Consider the following 18,352-nt stretch of genomic DNA (forward strand, 5'->3'; position numbering starts at 1 on the left):
TGAGATGGTGATTCCGATTTCTGTTTAGAAAGCTTATCCTCAGTTGCTGAGAAATGAAAAAGAAAATATTCTCTGTTTTGGTTGGAGCCTCACAAAACCAAAGTTGTGCATTCTCATGCTCCCTGGGCAGTGGCAGTTAACTCACAGGCACTATTTAGGGAGTGGAGCCGAATCCTGCCGGCCTCCTGAATCGTGCTGGTGCAGAGACAAACACACAAACAAGAGGGAACTGCGCTGGCGAGGCTCACGTTTTGGAAGTAAGAAAACAGGCAGCTGTGCCAAATAAAAAACCAACAGCAATATAGAAAAAGAACCCTTCTCAGAACTTGTTTCAGAATTTAGATCAAAGTTTCAGACTGAGTTTGGAAGCTCCCATAGCTTCGCAGGAGAGTGGGAAAAAGCAGAGGGGGGACAGTGCCCCTCGTCTCTTGTCGGACGGTCAGAGGCTGGAAGAGGTTAGATGGTGCCCCCAGGGTCACGGGAGAGCAGTGGCCTGTCTCTGAGCACACGTGAACTCCGGGCCTCCGGGCCTCGGTAAGGCCCGCGGCATCCGCGTCACCCAGCGGCTTGTTAGAAATGCCACATCCTGGCTTCCACCCCTAACGTCCTGAGCCAGAGCTGCATTTTATGAAAATCTCCAGACAGATGATACGTCCTGCTCCAGGTTATTGGAGAGCACCTGAGAAAAATCTTTTCCCTTTCTAGACTGTTAACAACAGCTGACCAGAGGTGACGGAGGGAAGGAATCTGGGTACCCAGGGAATATCCCTTTCTTGAGGGCACACCTCTGACGTCCCTTTTGTTTCTCTTCCAGCCACATCAGCAGTGATAGCTTCCTGTGTGACTGCCAGCTCAAGTGGCTGCCCACGTGGTTAGTGGGCAGGACGCTGCAGGCCTCGGTGACGGCCACCTGCGCCCACCCAGAAGCGCTAAAGGGCCGGAGCATCTTCTCTGTGCCACCCGAGAGTTTTGTGTGCGGTAAGACTGTCTTTGTGATTGTTTGGGTTTTTTTTGTTTGTTTGTTTTTTCACGAAGGGCCAGGAGGCCAGGAGGAACCCCTCCTGATGGGAGTGACTCCCGTGATCAGAGTAAACCCCAATTCCTGCTTACCAGCCAGTGGATGCAGTTGATTTCCCACTGAAACCACGCATAGTATTTACTGTAGAGACACCTCATTCTGTGGTTCTTGGAGGACGTGCATTTAATCAAAAGAGAGCCCACGTTGGTTTAGTTACAAATCAGAATAATCAGTTATTGGAAGAAAGTTGTGTTGTCTCAAGACGGCTCCAGTGCCCAAGTTTAGCTGTGAATTTACTCAGTGTAGGAGGCTGGGGTTTTAATGTGTGTTTCTCTCCAGCCCCAAGAATGAAAGGTTAAACACAGGAAGAACAAGTCTCAGGAGAACAGTTACTGTAGTAAAAATACTTCCTTGTTGTTGACTTGCACTCTGGCTGTTTCTCCAAACCACTGAAATCTGCACTTGTAGCTTTACACTCTTTCTTCCTTCTGATTGTTGGAGCACGGGTCTCGCCATCTTTTTGACTGAGTGGTCGGAATCCCACGTTTGGTTGTGCAGAGCATAGTGATGCTGACCAGCTGGAGACTGTGCACCACGCTCAAGCAGAAATGCGCTGCCTCGTGCTCAGTAAGATGTGGTCAGAGAATGAGAGGACTTCTGAGTGGCTCCTGGTCTCTAAGCAGGAGTGAGGGTGGGATTCCCAGGCATGACAGGAGCTCCGGAGCAGGTGTGAGTCCCTCCTGCCTTTTGTCCTCCCCAGTCTGCCCCATGCCTTGGGTGTGATGGTCCTAACCAGGAGCTGCCCTAGGAGTGTGGGGACCCCTGCGGTCCACTTCTCCCCCCTACTTCTTGGACAGAGCAGTAGCCAGTGTGCCTGCTGAAGTCCAAATACAGGTGCCCCCTATATTCCAGGCCCTCGTCCACCACCGCTTCCGAAAGTAGGCTTGCTCTTCTTCGTGCTGATCCAGTCCAGCAAGCAGCCCTAAGAACACCCAATGTGGTATAGCCCTCCAGAATGAGCGTTCCTTACTTTTTTAAAAGTTACTTTATTATTATTTTTTTTAATTTTGAGAGCGAGAGAGAGCAAGCACGAGATGGGGGGGAGGGGCAGAGGGAGAAGGAGAAGCAGACTTCCCCCTGAGCAGGAAGCCTGACGTGGGGCTCGATCCCAGGACCCTGGGATCATGACCCAAGCCAAAGGCAGATGCTTAACTCACTGAGCCACCCAGTCGCCCCTGGGCTTTCCTTACTGATCAGTCTATGGGCACCTTTGTGCAGAACATGAAACTGCACCTAGCTCCCATTCCCTAGGACAAAGTGATTGTGTGATCCACCGTTCACCAGGGAGCTGGGCCATGAATATTCAACTGTTAATCAGCCTTCCTGAAATGGAGCTTTCTGCACCTTCCTCCCTTTTCCTGTCCCAGGGCATCATCTTCCCCTCTGGATGAGCCAGGGTGGGATGTGGGCCTGGCTGTGCCCAGCCTCCGGCCTGTGGCCCTGGTGTGTTCTGGGCTGCAGCAGCCGTTCACTCCACACTGTAGCTCAGGCTCGCCCCCGAAACAGTCACCAGCTATGAATGGGAATCATGGAAAACAACTGGCCGGAGATCAGAGTTTTAAGCTGTGTGGGAATCTTCCCCCGCCTTTATAAAATGGAAAAATAACCACTTCACACCCATGAGCATTGCCAGCATCAAAAAGTCAGATAGCAAGTGTTGGTGAGGATGGGGGTTCGGGGGGCAGTCTGAACCCTCTTCGCTGCAGGTGGGAATGTAAAATGGCGCAGCCCCTTTGGAACACAGTTTGGAAGTGTATGACAATTAAACCTAGGATAACCCGCTTCTAGCTGTGTATCCAGGAGAAACAAAAATATATCTACATAAAACCTGGACACAAATGCTCATGGCAGCGTTGTTCATAATAGCCTAAGAGTGGAAATAATCCAAATGCTCATCACTGGATGAATGGATAAAATACGGTACAGCTATGCATTGGAGTATATTATTAGGCCATAAAAAGGAATCCTTCATACAATAGATGAACCTTGAAATATTTGAAGTGAAGGAAGCTGGTCACAAAAGACTGTACCCTCTATGATTCCATCCACATGACAAGTCCAGAAGGAGTGAATGTCATGTCCAGAATAGGTCCCCATTTAGGGACTGCTCCCGGGGTGGTAGAGAGGTTGGTAATTACTGGTGGCTTAGGGTGGAGGGAGAAGGGATGATAGTTAAAAGGTAGGGAGTTTCTTTTTGAGGCCATGAGAGAATGTTTTTATATTTACTGTGAAGATGGTTGTATCATGATACTGTAACAATCATAAGGAAAAGCTGTATAACCCTCACTACCATCTACTTGTAGAACATTTTCATCACCCGTAAAAGAAACTCTGTGTTCACAGCAGTCACACCCTATCCTCCCCTGTCCCCAGGCCCTGACAGCCACGACTCTACATTGTATCTCTATGATTTATCTGTTCTGGATCTTTCGTATAAATGGAATCCTACAATATATGGTCTTTTGTGACTAGCTTTTTTAACAGCATAATTGTTTAGTATGTATCCGTACTTTTTTTTTTTTTGAGAGAGAGAGAGCAAGCCCAGAGTCCTGGGTGGGGAGGGGCAGAGGCAGAGGGAGAGAGAGAATCTTAAGCAGGCTCCACACCCAGCATGGAGCCCTACACAGGGCTCAATCTCATGACCCTGAGACCATGACCTGAGCCGAAATCAGGAGTTTTACTTCCTTTCCAATCTTGATAGCTTTTATTTTTTTCTTGCCTGATTGCCCTGGGTAGAGCCTCCAGTGCAGTGTTGAGTAGAAGTGGTGAGGGCAGACGTCCTCGTCTTTCCGGGCTCGGGGGAAAGCATTCAGTCTTTCACCATTAGATACGATGTTGTGGGTTTTTCATAGATGACCTTTATCTGGTTGAGGAATGCCCTTCTATTTCTAATTTTTTGAGTATTTTTATCATGAAAGGGTGTTGGATTTTGTCAAATGTTTTTTGCCACATCTGTTGAGGTGATCACATGGGATTTTTTCCTTTACTGATATGGTGTATTACACTGATTTTTGGATATTAAACCAACCTTGCATTCCTGGGATAAATCTAACTTGATCATGGTGTATAATCCTTTTTGTGGGATTTGGTTTACCAGTGTATTTGTTGAAGATTTTTGCATCTGTACTCATAAAGGTCTGTAGTTTAGTTTTTGTCTAATTTTGTTATCTGGGAATACTTGACTCATACAGTGGAGGTAGGAAATGTTTACTCCTCACCTATCTTTTTGGAAGAATATGTGAAGGATTAGTGGTAATTATTCTTTAATTTTGAGTAAAATTTACCAGAGTAGTCCTTTGGGTCTGGCCTTTTCTTTGTGGGACGTTTTAAAATTATTTATTCTGTTTCTCTATGTGTTACCATCTTTTCAGATTTTATTTCTTCTTGAGTCAGTGTTGGTAATTTGTCTTTTTCAGAATCTGTGCATATATGAGGTTATCTCATTTGTTGGCATACAAATGATTCATAGTATTCCCATTCATTGCTGTAAGGTTATAGTAGTAATGTACCCTCTTTTTTTCCTAATTTTAGTGTTTGAAATCTTCTCCCCACCTCCCCACTCTATGAGTCTACAGATTCTTCAATTTTGTTAGTATTTTCAAAGAAGTAACATTTGTTTTCATTGATTTTTTTTTTTTCTCCCCCCTCTATTTTTCTCTTTTATTTCTGCTCTAGTCATTATTTCCTTCTTCTTGGTTTGGGTATAGCTTGTTTTTCTGATTTCTTAAAGAATAAGATGAGGTTATTAATTTGAGATCTTCCTTAATGTAGGCATTTACAGCTCTGAATCTCTTAGAAGCACCGTTTTAGGCTGCACTTAAGTTTTGGTATTTGTGTTTTCATTTTCATTCATCTCAAAGTATTTTCTAATTTTTCTTATGATTTCTTCTTTGACTTCGATCTCTTCTTTGACTTACAGAAGAGCAGTGTAGTTTCTGCAGATTAGATTCCCAGTATTCCTTCTGATACTGATTTCTGGCTTCATTCCACTGTCAGTAAAGACACTCTGTATGATTTCTTTTTTTAAATTTATTGAGATTTGTTTTTTAATCTAACATACAGTATCTGTTGGAGAATATTCCACATGTGCTTGAAAAATGTTTATTCTGCTGTTGTAGGGTGGAATGTTCTGTAGATATCTAATAGGTCTATTTGGTTTATAGTGTCATTCAAGTTTCCTGTTGCCTTATTGATCTTCTAATGGTTTTTATCCGATCATTGGACGTGAAGTATTGAGTTCTACAAACTGTTGTTGCACTGTCCATTTCTTTCTTCAGTTTTGTCAGTTTCTGCTTCTTGTTTTGTGGAGCTCTGTTAGGTGCATATATGTTTGATGTTTAGGTCTTGGGGATGGATTGTTTTACATTTATAAAAAGTTACTCTTTCTCCCTAGTAACCATTTCTGTCCTAAAGTTTATTTTATCTGGTATTAGTATAGACACAGTAACTCTCTTTTGGCAACTGTTTTCCTATTTGTGACTTTGAATCCAAAATGTATCTCTTACAACAAGAAAGCATAGGTTTTTATCCATTTTTATCCATTTTGGTAATCTTGCATTTTGACTAGAGGGTTTAATTGATTTGTTTAATGTAATTACTGGTAAGATAGAATTTGCTGCTTGCTATTTGTTTCCTATGTGTTTTATGTTATTTGTTCCTGTGTTTCTTCATTACTGACTGGTTTTGTATTATATGTCTTCTAATATACCACTTTAATTCCCTTATTTATTTTACTATTTTTTGTTATTTTCTTAATGATTAATGTGGGGATTATAATTAACATCTTAAAACAATCTAGTTCAGATTAATAATGGAATTAACTTCAGTAGTATGCAAAATTTTGCTCCTACTAAGCTCCATTTGTGGAGCTCCTCCGTACTGTTGTCCAATAAATTACATCTTTATTTATCATAAGCTTATCAACAGTTTTGTGATTATTGCTCTATGTAGTTGCCTTTTAAATCAGACAGAAGAGTGTTATAAACAAAAATATGTACTCGCATACTTACATATGTAGTTATTTTAATGATATTTTTTATTTCTTTGTGTGGATTTGAGTTACTATTGTGTCCTTTCATTTCAGCCTGAAGGATTCCCTTTAGTATTTCTTGTAGGGCGGGTCTGGTAGCAGTGAATTCTGTCAGGTTTTCTGTTTTTATATCTGAGAGTGATTTAATTTCTCCTTCACCTTTGAAGGATGGTTTTGCTGGATACAGAATTCACAGCTGACACTCTTTCAGTGCTTTGAATGTGTCTGCCTATTCACCTCCATGGTTTCCGATGAGAAATCAGCTGTTCATGCCACTGAGGATCCCTTCTATGTGATGGGTTGCAGCTCTCCTGTTCCTTTCAAGATTCTTTGTCTTTGGCTTCTGACAGTTTGACTATTAAGTTTCTAGGTGGGGATTTTTGAGTTTATCCTTTTTGGATTTGTTGAACTTCATGGATGGGTAGGTGCCTATTTTTCATCAAATTTGGGAGCTTTGGGGCTAATATTTCTACAAATACTGTTTCTTTTTCTTTCTTCTCCTTCTTGGACTCCCATTATTTCTATGTTGTTATTATTGAGGCTGTCCCACAGGTCTCTGGGACTGTTCCTTAGCCTTCCTGGCTTTTTGTGTCTTGGATTGGATAGTCTCAATTTCACCAGCTCTTCTGTCTGCTCAGTGGGGCTACTGAGCCCCTCTAGTGAATTCTTTATTTCCGTTATTATACTTTTAAACTCCCACATTTACATTTGGTTTACTTCTACAATTACTAGTTCTTTATTGGCATTCTTTGTTTGGTGGAAAGTATTCAGATACTTTTCTTTTAATTTTCTTTGACATGATTTTCTTTAGTTCTTTGAATATATTTTATAAAGCCAATTTAAAGTTTTAAGTCAAAAGCTGGGCTTCCTCAAAAACAGTTTCCATTGACTGATTTTTTTTCCTGTTTCTTTGCATGTTTTGTAGTTTTTTATTGGAAACTGAGCCTTTACAATAATGTGGCAAGTCCAGAGATCAGATTCTCCCTCCGTCTTGTTCCTGGTTTGTTGTTGTTCTATGTATTATTACAATTTGTTGAGTGACTTTCCTGGACAAATACTGTAGTCTGTTCTACGCAGCGGTTGAAGTGCCTCCCTGGTTAGCTAATGGCTGGACAGAGAACCCTTCAGTCACCTCAGAACGTCTCCCATCCTCTGCCCAGCATCTCTGTTGTCTGAGGGTATGCGGCCACTTCCTGTTGGCACCGATCCGTAATCACAGGTGAGAAATGAGGTTCCTCTCAGGGCTTTCTCGGGCATGCATAGAGCCCTGCACGTGCACGTGGCCTTCTAGATCCTCAGGAACATGTTGGACCTTTCCATTCACCGCTTTCTCTTCCTTTCTGGTTTCTGGGCCAGCCTCCTGTTGGCTCCAGCGGATACTGCCTCACTGCTGGCTGCCGCTTGTTTTTGTCCCATGTCCTAGGGCCAGGGCTCCCTGACCGAGCCAACTGCATCAGCTCAAATAATGCCAGAGGATGGGGCTTTTGTGGGGGCTCCACAGCCATTCTGCCCCCCCCCCCCCCCCCGCCAGTGGTCACTTGGCTGCTGGGTTTTCAGGCTACCACAAAGCAAGGCAGAGAGGGATGGGACTTAATTAAGCCAAGTTAAATGCCACGAAGCTCATTTTCTTTCCTGAGATTCAGGCGTTTTCTTGAGTCAACCCTCCATGCGTTGTTACAGCCTTTGCTTGGTACAGCTTTCCAGAATTCTGAAAAGGTTGATGAGAGCCATTTTCGCTAGTGTTACTGTGGCTTTAACGGAGGTGCAGATTTTTGGAGGTATCTGTCTCGCATTCTGGAAGTGCTCCTCACTCCCCTCTTGGAGTGAAGTTGGTGGGTAAGGTCTGTGCAGTCACGACGGACAGTTCCGGACTCTGTGTTAGTGCGCTTTGTGTTGAGGTGAGCAAGTGAAGTGCACCGTGGTGGTCTCATGGAGACTCCTGAGATGTATGCCTTGGCACACGAGTACTGGTGGATGGGCTTGTCGTCAAGGAGTGTGGTCCCACAGGTGATCACCGCTCCGGGGTCTCCAGTCGGGTAAGGCCAGATATCCACGGTGGGAGGCGCTTATAGGGTCTGGTGGGGCTGAGGGCGAGCAGAGGCCCTGAAAGGTGCAGCCCCGGTGTGGCCGGAGAGCCCGGGTGGAAGACTCTTCAGCTTGGCTCTCCTCTCCACAGATGACCTACCAAAGCCACAGATTATCACCCAGCCAGAGCCCACCGTGGCCATCGTGGGCAAGGACATCCGGTTCACATGCTCCGCTGCCAGCAGCAGCAGCTCCCCCATGACGTTTGCCTGGAAGAAGGACAACGAGGCCCTGGCCAACGCCGACATGGAGAACTTCGCCCACGTCCGCGCCCAGGACGGGAAGGTGATGGAGTACACCACCATCCTGCACCTGCGCCACGTCACGTTCGGACATGAGGGCCGCTATCAGTGTGTCATCACCAACCACTTCGGCTCCACCTACTCGCACAAGGCCAGGCTCGTTGTGAACGGTGAGGCAGTGCGGTTTACTCTGGTGTGCGATCCCCCAAAGCCACACGTGGTTCTCTGTGCCTGTGCAGGAAGGCTGCAGACCAGAGACACTGAGCCTCTTTGGGACATTACTGTGTCCCTAGTTGCCCAGGGGCCCCAGAGCAAGTTCTGTAGATTGAAGGGTTATTCTCGGTGATTTTCCTGTTTCCAGTGACTTTTTTTTTTTTAAACGTTAAATGAAATGATGGGCCCAAGCCTTGTGCTTTTTATCCATTTATTATTCTCCACAAACCACGCTGTCCGGTGTCCAGATTCCGAGCATACCCTGATTGTGGGGAAGCTCCTGCCCTCTGAGCTTTAGAGCCTCTCAAGGTGGCTATTCTCAGGGCTGCTAGTTGTCACAGTGAATTTAGGGCAGAATAAGGGAAGCCAACAGCCAGAGGAGTTAAGCACCCCAGCACCCTAACCTGGTTATTAAGCCTCCAGGTAATAAGTGCTGGAACCACCGTGTCTCGGAGCCCTGAAAGACCACAGGAAAACACATTCTTTTACCCCACTTTGCCTGTTGGCTCATTCTGAAGGAGGCCTTTGTATCAAAAGCTCCGTGAACTGTTAGACTTGCCACTGAAGTAACCCCGACGGGAACTGCAGTGGTGCCTTGGCATGTGCTTGCCACTGGGCCAGGGAGTAGGGGCAGAAAAAAGCTAGCCGGCTGCCTACAGCTGGCCAGTGCGCAGTGAGGGGGCCCCGAACCGCCTCTCCGCCACGGGGTTCCGCAACAGGGAACTCTGCCTAGGGCGAAGGCATGTCCTCCTTCCCCATCATTATGTCCTGTCCGAGCAGATCCCTTTGTCTCCGGGCTGTTCTGGTGGTTAATGGAGACAGGCAAGTGTCAGACCCCAGTATTTACGGGCTGTGCCCTTAGGGGAACTGCCTCATAAATGGTTTGCACGTGAGGGGGTGCTAGCCAGCCTCGGGGTGATGAGAGCGAGCCACGGGAGTGGGAGGCTGGCAGTTTGGGGGAGCCGACTGCTCTCTCAGATGCTGGCAAAGAGGGTGGGGAGGGGACAGCCACCCGCCGAGCGGGGGGCTCTTCACCAGAGGACTGTCCCGGCCTTTACATCTAGCTCTTCCTTCCTGTGAGCCTGACACTGTTTGTATTTGCAGTGTTGCCGTCCTTCACCAAAATCCCCCACGACATTGCCATCCGGACCGGCACCACGGCCCGCCTCGAGTGTGCTGCCACCGGCCATCCTAACCCCCAGATCGCTTGGCAGAAGGACGGAGGCACGGACTTCCCCGCTGCTCGTGAGCGACGCATGCACGTCATGCCCGATGACGACGTGTTTTTCATCACGAACGTCAAGATCGAGGACATGGGGGTGTACAGCTGCACTGCCCAGAACTCGGCCGGCACCGTTTCCGCGAACGCCACCCTGACGGTCTTTGGTCCGAGCGCTCGCACACTGAGTATAGTCCGCGCGTGTGCCGAGGGGGCAGGGGCGCCACCCCTCTGGGCGGCGGGCTGTGACTGAGCGTGCCAGGCTGCTTCTCTGTTTAAAACTTTGCAGAAAATGTTAGAAAGCAGCTCGACAAGTGGTTTTGTTTTGAAGTTAATTAAGGGAGTGGTTTTCATAAGGCTTTGCTATGGAACATTCTCAGACTGCCCTCGGGCTGGAGGGCTGTGTTCTGCTGAAGAAGAGACACACAAGCCCGGCACAGGACAGGTGGGGGAGAGAGGGGGCTTCTCTTTGGCTCAGTAGTTCTTCCTTCCGGTCACAGCCACCCCCCAGAATGGTCGTGATGTAGTCATCGTGTGAGGTCTTCTGGAAAGCTCGCCACTCTGCTACAGGATCTGTCCAGAAGGCAGGGCAGGCCCCCAGAATAACCGTCCGGTCTCCTCTGACTTCTTGCAGAAACCCCATCCTTGGTGGCGCCCCTAGAAGACCGTGTGGTGTCCATGGGAGAAACGGTGGCACTCCAGTGCAAAGCGACCGGGAACCCAACGCCCCGCATCACCTGGTTAAAGGGGGGCCGCCCTCTGAGCCTCACCGAGCGGCACCACTTCACGCCTGGCAACCAGTTGCTCATCGTCCAGAACGTGGTGGTGGAGGACGCGGGCCAGTACACGTGCGAGATCTCCAACACCCTGGGCACGGAGCGCGCACACAGCCAGTTGAGCATCCGGCCCGCCCCCGGCTGCAGGAAGGACGGCACCACCGTGGGCATCTTCACCATCGCCGTGGTGTGCAGCATTGTCCTGACGTCCCTGGTCTGGGTGTGCATCATCTACCAGACCCGGAAGAAGAGCGAGGAGTACAGTGTCACCAACACAGGTCAGCCTCTGCTGGCTGAGCTCAGGCCCCCAGGGCAGGAGGGAAGCACGGTGCTGTGTGGGGAGGAGGCAGGGCGCGGGGCTGCGCCGGCCGCTCATTGCTGCAGTGACCGCCCGTATTGTGCTTCTGCTGGTTCTGGCTCCCTCGCCATCCCCGCTCGCTCTCTCATGGGCTCAGAGCTCCAGCTGCTGTATTTTTTACACCCAAGTGGAAAGTGCAGCTAAGCCGGGCCCTCCAGACCATCTCTGCACAGCCTGGGCGGCTGCTGTCGGCAAAGCCTCACGTCCGGGCCAGATAGGGAGCCCGTGTTTTCACGGCTAATCCCCACGAAGGATGGGGGACACCTGGTATCTGACTGTCCTGTCTCCTTGCAGATGAAACCATTGTGCCACCGGATGTTCCAAGCTACCTCTCATCTCAGGGGACTCTTTCTGACCGGCAGGAAACTGTGATCAGGACAGAGGGTGGCCCTCAGGCCAATGGACACATCGAGATCAATGGTAAGGCCTCAAAGCCTGCTGTGACCCTGTCCTCACGAGCCTCTGCCCCTCCCCAGGGCAGGTGCACAGCTTTAATGCTGAGCGCATCTGACCTCGAAGGCTGGCGGACTCAAGCCTTCTGTTGGGGTTTTTTGTTTTTTTGCGGGGGGGCCCTATCCTATGCATGTTCTGCAAGGTTTTAAAAATCCAACCCCCAGGAAGTTGCTATATTGGGCTCAGCATCTCCTGGTCAGGATAAGGTAGGATTGAAGAAGCTGCAAAGGCCATTACAGACCCTGAAACCAATCCATTTGTTGAGTAGGGCATGGGCCCAGGTCTGCTCTGTGGTCCAATCTCTGCTACTAGAAAGCTCTCCCAGGGTGAGCTACCTCTAGGGGAGACCGAGTGCTTACAGAGGGCAAGTCCGTCTTCACACGGACCGCTCACCGGCTTGGCCCCGGACACTGAAAGGCCTGCCTGTGGGGCAGCTTGTTACAAATGCTTCTTGCTGGTCAGCAGGCACCTACCGCTTGTAAAGAACAGTGTAAAAGGGACTGTTCTAGTAAGCGCCACTTGTTCTCATCAAGCTCACCCTAACAAGCTAAGCCCATCATTTTACTGCAGGTGTTTGTCCACCGGACACCAGCCTCTTCTCAGAAGTGGACGCTCATGGCTCTACGTGCAGGCAGCCCAAGCTCTGCGTCGGCTGTAACAGGGAGCCCTGGAACGTGATGGAGAAAGCCCGGCGGAGGTCTGGGCCGCAGAAGATGGGTAAGAGATGCTCTTCCAAAGTTTTCCATTCTTGAAATCAAAATTCAAACAGACCTGTTCATTAAATAAATGTGAGAGATGCATTATGGGTCTATGAGGATCTCAGAATTTGGTATTCGGTGTAGAAACAGGACACTGTGGCCTGGCTCTCGTAATTCTGAAGTAGCAAGTCTCACATAAATCTGTGGTGTGGTGAGCCTGGGCTTGAACTTTCCAGATTTATAAGCACTTCAGGTTGGGCCTTGCGCTTTACTTAAAGTACCTTTTCACCAGGCCTATTTTTGAGGCTATATTTCTAATTATTCGGAAGATTCCTGACAACATGGTATGTCATGCAGTGGGATTTTCTTTTTCTGTGATCAAAACAGTAGGATCATCTTCTCTCATGAAGCAGTTCATCTGAACCATTGAAACATGGAGTGCCCATTCTTCCTTAATGGCTTGGTATTTGCCCAGTCCTCCTTCTGGGACCACACCTGGGGAGAGGGGAGGTTTGAAAGAGTTGGTCTAAGCAGGGCTCAGGCCTCTTAGCCAGGGACTGCAGCTCCCTGTTCTGGGTGGGGATGCAGACCTCGGTGGCCGTGGCTCTAATCCGTCTTGGCTCGCTCTCGCAGAACATGGTGGCCCGGGGGCGTGTGGGGACTGCAACACGGACACGGACGGTTACTGCAAGGAACAAGCTGTCTATCCTCCGCCTGTGCCCAGAGACAGTACACAGCCAGGGACACTAAGCAGCCAGGAGCCCAGTCAGATGGCCCGAGAACACTCTCTGCCTCATCTGACCCCTGGGATTGCTGACGGGTCCCGCACCGACTGCAGGGGGTCCCTCTACCCCAGTAACCACGACAGAATGCGGACATCCTTGAAGAAAAAGCCACTGGCACCTGCAGATGGGACAGGTAGGCAGACGTTCACGGTCTCCCAGGGCGGCACCGGCAGGGGGGAGGGGGGCCAGGTAAGCAGCCAGCCTGTGGGCTCTGACGCGCCCTCTCCCTTCGCACAGGGGCCTCTTCGTGGACTTTAGCAAGGCTGTGTGAGCCAGACTCCAGAGACCTCCAGCCTCCCTCGACATTAACTCCAAGCAGTCCTGAGCTCACCGAAGCCGCCACGGGCTTTCCCGAGGGCCCCAGTGAAGGCCAGCACTTGCTTCTTTCCAACGGACACCTCCCCCAGGCGTGTGACTCCAGCCCCGAGTCCCCAGCGCTGACAGGACAGCCCCCCGGGAAGCGGGGCGTGCCCCTGCTCTTCGCACCGAAAATCTAGGCTTCGTCTACCTCAGCTCTTGTGCCCGTCTCTACAGGAAAGAGAGGTAGGAGAGGCTGTAAGGAAGCTTGAGTTCAAGCGTCACTGACGTGTACAGAGTTTTTAAACTCCCATGTGGAGTGTCCGTGGTTTAAAGGACTTGCAGCTGAAGCGCAGAACTGCAAGAGGCTATTGTGTACAAAAGCAGAAAAGTATTTGATACCCTTGTACATAAGAGTTTTCAGAGATTTCCTATATATTATATATCTTTTGCAGAGGCTATTTTAATCTGTAGTGCATGGTTAACAGAAAAAAAGTACAGTTTTGACAATATTATTTTTCATATCAGGTTGCTGTTTAATTTTGGAAGTGGGGTGGGGAAGAGTTCTGGTGCCTTAATGCATGGATGGAATTTGTAGAGGCTAAAAACCACATTTGCTCCCAGGAGTTTCTGGAGGGCGGGGGGCGGGGGGTGGGGGCAGGCCTGGGGTTTGCCTTGCACTTCCCAGGACAACACCCTGGGACGCGGCCCACTCCGGGCCTTCATGTGCATTGGAATCCACTTCCCGTCAGTAACGCTCCAGCAGCTCGCCTCCCCGCAGTGTCCCAAGATGCCCGAGTCGCCCCATACCTCTGCCCCACAGGACTTGCTCTTGTAAGTTTAAGTTCCTTGCCAAGCAGAAGGGGGCTTGTTGATCCACTGCAAGCCTTTGTTCCAAACAGTGAAGCACCGCCTTCCTTCCTTCTCTGAGAAAAGCAAACGTGGTGGTCATCAGTATCACTCGATTGTCCTTTGAGGCTTATTTTATTACGGTAGAGGCTGCTGGTGTTGGTACCTGTGGATTTTTCAACAGTGATGTTTTAGTTCTGCCAATATAATTCACGTGACATTGATCAGGGGGGAGAGAAAGGGTCGAGTCCTTACTTTTCAGGGCTAGCTTCTCTCTACTGAGGATCCGGAGCACGTCTGTCCACGTCCTTCCCTCACACAGACAGACCCGGGCTGGGACCGTAACGAGTCGAAGCCCCCGACCTGGGTATATTTGCACTTTCAAGACCTGTAGCTAACCATCTTGTGAGTGCCAATGTGTATTTCAGGAAAAATTACATTGAAACAAGGTCCTTAAAAAAATCTCAGAAAGTAAGTAAAGTAAGTTCCTTTAGCCAAAAAGCTGAAGGTAGAGACTGACAAAATAGTTGTTAAAATAATTTTACTGTCCGGGGTTATCACTGTTCTAAAAGGTAAGCACATTTAGAATTGTGTTCTCAACAGTCAACTGATTGTTACTTCCACAAAATATGTGAATTTGCTGCTTCTGAGAGGCAATGTGAAAGAGGAAGTATTACTTTTATGTAGTTATTTATTTATAGAAATTTTGGTACAATGTACATTGAAAAACATGTAAAATATTGAAGTGTCTAACAGCGTTGAAGTGTCTTTAATAAAGGTTCATTTATAAATGTTGATGGTGTGCCTGGGGGCATTCTTCTACCCACCATTTCACCCCCTTCCCTTCCAGAAACTCCCTTACAAATGCAGTTATTCTGCCTTTAATGATCTAGGTTTTCCCAAAAAGAGGAAAATTTCTTCTCGGCAAAGCAGAATCATACACGTCTTTGCTCCGGGGAAGATACACCACCCCTAGATTCCTAAGATTTCTCTCTGAATTCTTCTAACAAACACCTGGAGCTTATTAGTCAAGCTCTGAAATGGTGACCTCCCCATTTTATCCCGGCTCATTTCCAGGTCTGCGCAGCATACCTTCCCGACTAGGCACGAAGACGCCGTGCTTGGTCTCCCGGCCGGCCCAGGCCCCTCCTTTGGGTCCCACGTGGAGAAGCGTGGAGTGGGGCTCAGGCCCCCAGTGGGCCCGCCATGCCCTCCTGACCCGGAGCCAGCCAGGCCCACCTAGGCCCTGGGCTGCAGCTGCTTGCTTTCTCGCACATACCACGTGGGGGGCTGGATGCTTCTCTCCAAAATACTACAATCGTGTTTTTAGGGGAAATCTGAGGGAAATTAAGAGTAGCAGCCTGGCTGCCCAGAAGACGGCCCTAAGCACCACCACAGGGAGACACCCAGCCACGGGCCCCACCTTCCCTCGGAGTCTCCTTCCTTCCTGCTCCCGGTCCAGCCTCCCCATCGGAATTAGAAGCGTCTCTGCCTTCCGCGGTCAGGAAATGCGAGATCAGGTGCAGATCAAATGAAGGCTCTAAGCAGCCTGGACTCAGCATCACCTCACGGCTTTATTCAGGGGCCTGAGAAAGGGTTGGGAGTACCGCTGTGGCCAGAGTTCCACGTGAGCATGCCAGCCATCCGACAGCAGGGAAGACACTGTTCTCAAGGTCCCCATCTTCACACACGAGGCCAGTGTGGGGGACCGTGCGGCTGCTCCCCTGGCGCCCCCTTTCTTGAGAGCCATGCCTGGGGCACCATCCCCGATTCAGGGGCCCTCTCTGCCAAGTTCCAAGAGCAAGCTGCGGGTTTGCTCATAAGCACCAAGAAAGATGAAACCTCCCAGACTGATGGCTGCCATTCGAGGGAAGACACCTGCAAATAATCTAGGGAGGGAAAAAAAGCAGGAGGAAAGATTTCTTTTAAATTGGTGTGTAAAAAAGGTTAAATTCCAACACCCACAGCTTGCTCAACTCAGCACACCATGCTCATTAAACCCCACACAGCACTTAGAGCGTGTGCGTTTTGCTCCCAGAATGGCACTAAATTACATTCCCAAGTAGACTTGTTGAAGTCTGGGCCCAGCTGTTTGTTGGCTAACGTGGCTAAATACCAAACAGCTTACTTGTGAGCCTCACAATTAAGTCCAGTAATTAGTCAAGAAAGACTAACTCTGTCCCCTCAACAATTCTGTTGAAAACTTCCAGGCCGGTTTTGTCTTTGGGAGATGAGGACTCTGGTAAAGGAGTCCAAAGCCTGAATCCTGGGTCGCGCCGTGGCCCACCCTGGGAAGGGAAGGTGGGCTCCGAGTGGTGGAGAGTTCTCGGCTGCATTTTGTCCTTAGAGGCCCACAAATGTGATGCCAGAACAGGAAAGTGAATCTCCATGCATTGCCTATTTGTCTTCTCCTCTGAGGAAGGACCAGAAAGGCCAACGGTCTGGGGACAGCACCTCCTCGAAGGTTCAGTCCCCACACACCACACAAGGCCAGTCAGAGGAGCAACTTTGGAAGAAACAAAGGCAAAGTAAAAGAACGTTACTGGGGATGCAAATTGGGAGGTTCACTCTTTAAAAACCATCCTGTGGCTGCACACAGGTATGTGTTCAGAGACGTTCCTCACGGCACTGCAGGTACCAGAGCGCCTGCGGAGAGCCCCCCTCTGGGGCAGCCCACAGGAACCGAGACCTATTCTGCACAGTGGGTTCTGACAAAAGTCCCAAAGCTGTACGTGTGATCACAGCAAGGATGTGAGCATGTATTCCAAGGCCTCAACTTTCTCTGGAGGGCACAACGACAACAGTCCCTACCTGTCTTTCTAGAATAAGTGAGCCTTTTTACCAAGAGTATTACTGTTGTAAAGCAGTAAAAATCAGAACTAGCGGGCCTAGTAGTGAGGACGCTTTGGATCAGGTCTAGGGGAAAAAAGTGAAAATGGTCATATTATGTGAAAAAGACATAACCTCTAAGAGGAAAAACATCCACAATAAACTAAATAGGGATGAGCCAAGGAAGTGGACAGATGAGACCACCCCCCCACCACCACCAGTTTCTGCATGCCTGCCAGGACAGGTCACCTGGCCTCCCCTCTGAGTATCACACTCAGCACTTGTGAGGAAAACGGACTTAGCCTTAGGTGGCCCTTCAGTTAGGGAAGTAAGGATTTAAATCATTAAGTAAAATACTACAGATAAGATGAGAACCTCTTGTTCTTGTCTAGAAGTAACCATGAAAACTATACGAGGAAAAAGTTGTTCAGCTCAGCATCATGCAGTTTTTGCATGAGGTGGTTGGTGAGGACAGCAACTCACCAAGGCCCCTGGGACCTTCTGGCCTGAAACACAGATGCCTCCTCTTGGCCCTCCCTGCACAGGGAAGGGTGCTGGGAGGGAGGTCAGCAGAAGACCACCTCTGCCACGAAAGCCTCCCTCCCTCACGAGCTGACTTATTTCTGAAACCCGTGTCTTGGTTCAGCTTTTGCTGCTAATGAACTCAGCTGCTCCTGGCAAGAGACAGATGGAAGCGGTTTCTGGTTTCACTAGATGACAATTGAATCTATTAACATAATTATAGCCTTAAAGCAGAGTCATTTGTACAGTGGGCGCCCCAACGAACGAGGAGGCAAAGACTCGAGCAGAGTGGGGCTGTGTTCTCGGGACCACGGATCACGAGGGAACAAACGAACGTAGTGCACAGGGCACGGCAGGGGTACGCGCGGGGTGGCCGCGATCATTCCATGAAGGGCACAGTCAAGAAACACAAAAAGCCAGTTAAGGAACAGGACAAGGAGGAAGGCGCAATGCAGGACAAACAGGCTTCCCCGTCTGCTTTCTGGCTGTTGGACTGACTGACTGGGTGGTATTTTTATTTGGGAGAAACCGGTTGGCCTGAGAGCATATATTCCAAGTAGGTGCCAGAACATGGTCTTCCGCTGTGAGAACCAACATGGAGACCACAGCGTCCCCACTTGTCCCCGAGAGGCCAGCGCCCTTCCCTGCAGGGTGGGGAAGCTGCACCTGCGAGGCCACGGGAACACTCAGAAACACGCAAGGCTGCTTCGAGGTGGCGGAAGGCCAGCGGGGGCTGTGTGGGGAACCAGACAGAGGAGACAGGCTGGGACACCCAGAAACGGTTTTACAATGGTGGCCCACATCAGCGTGGATTTTTGTTTTGTTTGCCTTGAGTTACAATTCTGTTGTCAAATTATTTGGTGCCTTTTATCCTATTAGTAGGAAGCTAGTAAAAACTAGCATTTCTTAAATGACCAGC

General features: G+C 49.1%; 2 protein-coding genes across 4 annotated transcripts in view; one reads left to right on the top strand and one right to left on the bottom strand.

The window, feature by feature from the left end:
- Positions 1 to 14,877, top strand: part of LRIG1 (leucine rich repeats and immunoglobulin like domains 1) — a 111,371-nt gene extending 96,494 nt beyond the window's left edge. For both annotated transcript variants that reach the window (XM_021695031.2, XM_044921238.1), the window contains 8 exons: positions 815 to 978; positions 8,284 to 8,604; positions 9,752 to 10,033; positions 10,501 to 10,920; positions 11,295 to 11,420; positions 12,024 to 12,170; positions 12,785 to 13,069; positions 13,174 to 14,877. In XM_021695031.2, coding sequence (XP_021550706.1) covers positions 815 to 978; positions 8,284 to 8,604; positions 9,752 to 10,033; positions 10,501 to 10,920; positions 11,295 to 11,420; positions 12,024 to 12,170; positions 12,785 to 13,069; positions 13,174 to 13,433 — 2,005 coding nt within the window. In that variant the 3' untranslated portion in view covers positions 13,434 to 14,877. The remainder of the gene's footprint in view (positions 1 to 814; positions 979 to 8,283; positions 8,605 to 9,751; positions 10,034 to 10,500; positions 10,921 to 11,294; positions 11,421 to 12,023; positions 12,171 to 12,784; positions 13,070 to 13,173) is intronic.
- SLC25A26 (solute carrier family 25 member 26) overlaps positions 14,073 to 18,352 on the bottom strand; it is a 129,500-nt gene continuing 125,220 nt past the window's right edge. Inside the window, exon 10 of one of the 2 annotated variants that reach the window (XM_021695033.2) lies at positions 14,073 to 14,248. In XM_021695033.2, coding sequence (XP_021550708.1) covers positions 14,221 to 14,248 — 28 coding nt within the window. In that variant the 3' untranslated portion in view covers positions 14,073 to 14,220. Of the gene's footprint in view, positions 14,249 to 15,546; positions 15,972 to 18,352 lie in introns of those variants that run through there. The other variant, XM_021695032.1, reaches the window with a different exon arrangement.

The sequence above is a fragment of the Neomonachus schauinslandi genome, chromosome 1 (assembly GCF_002201575.2).
Source record: "Neomonachus schauinslandi chromosome 1, ASM220157v2, whole genome shotgun sequence".
NCBI lineage: Eukaryota > Metazoa > Chordata > Mammalia > Carnivora > Phocidae > Neomonachus > Neomonachus schauinslandi.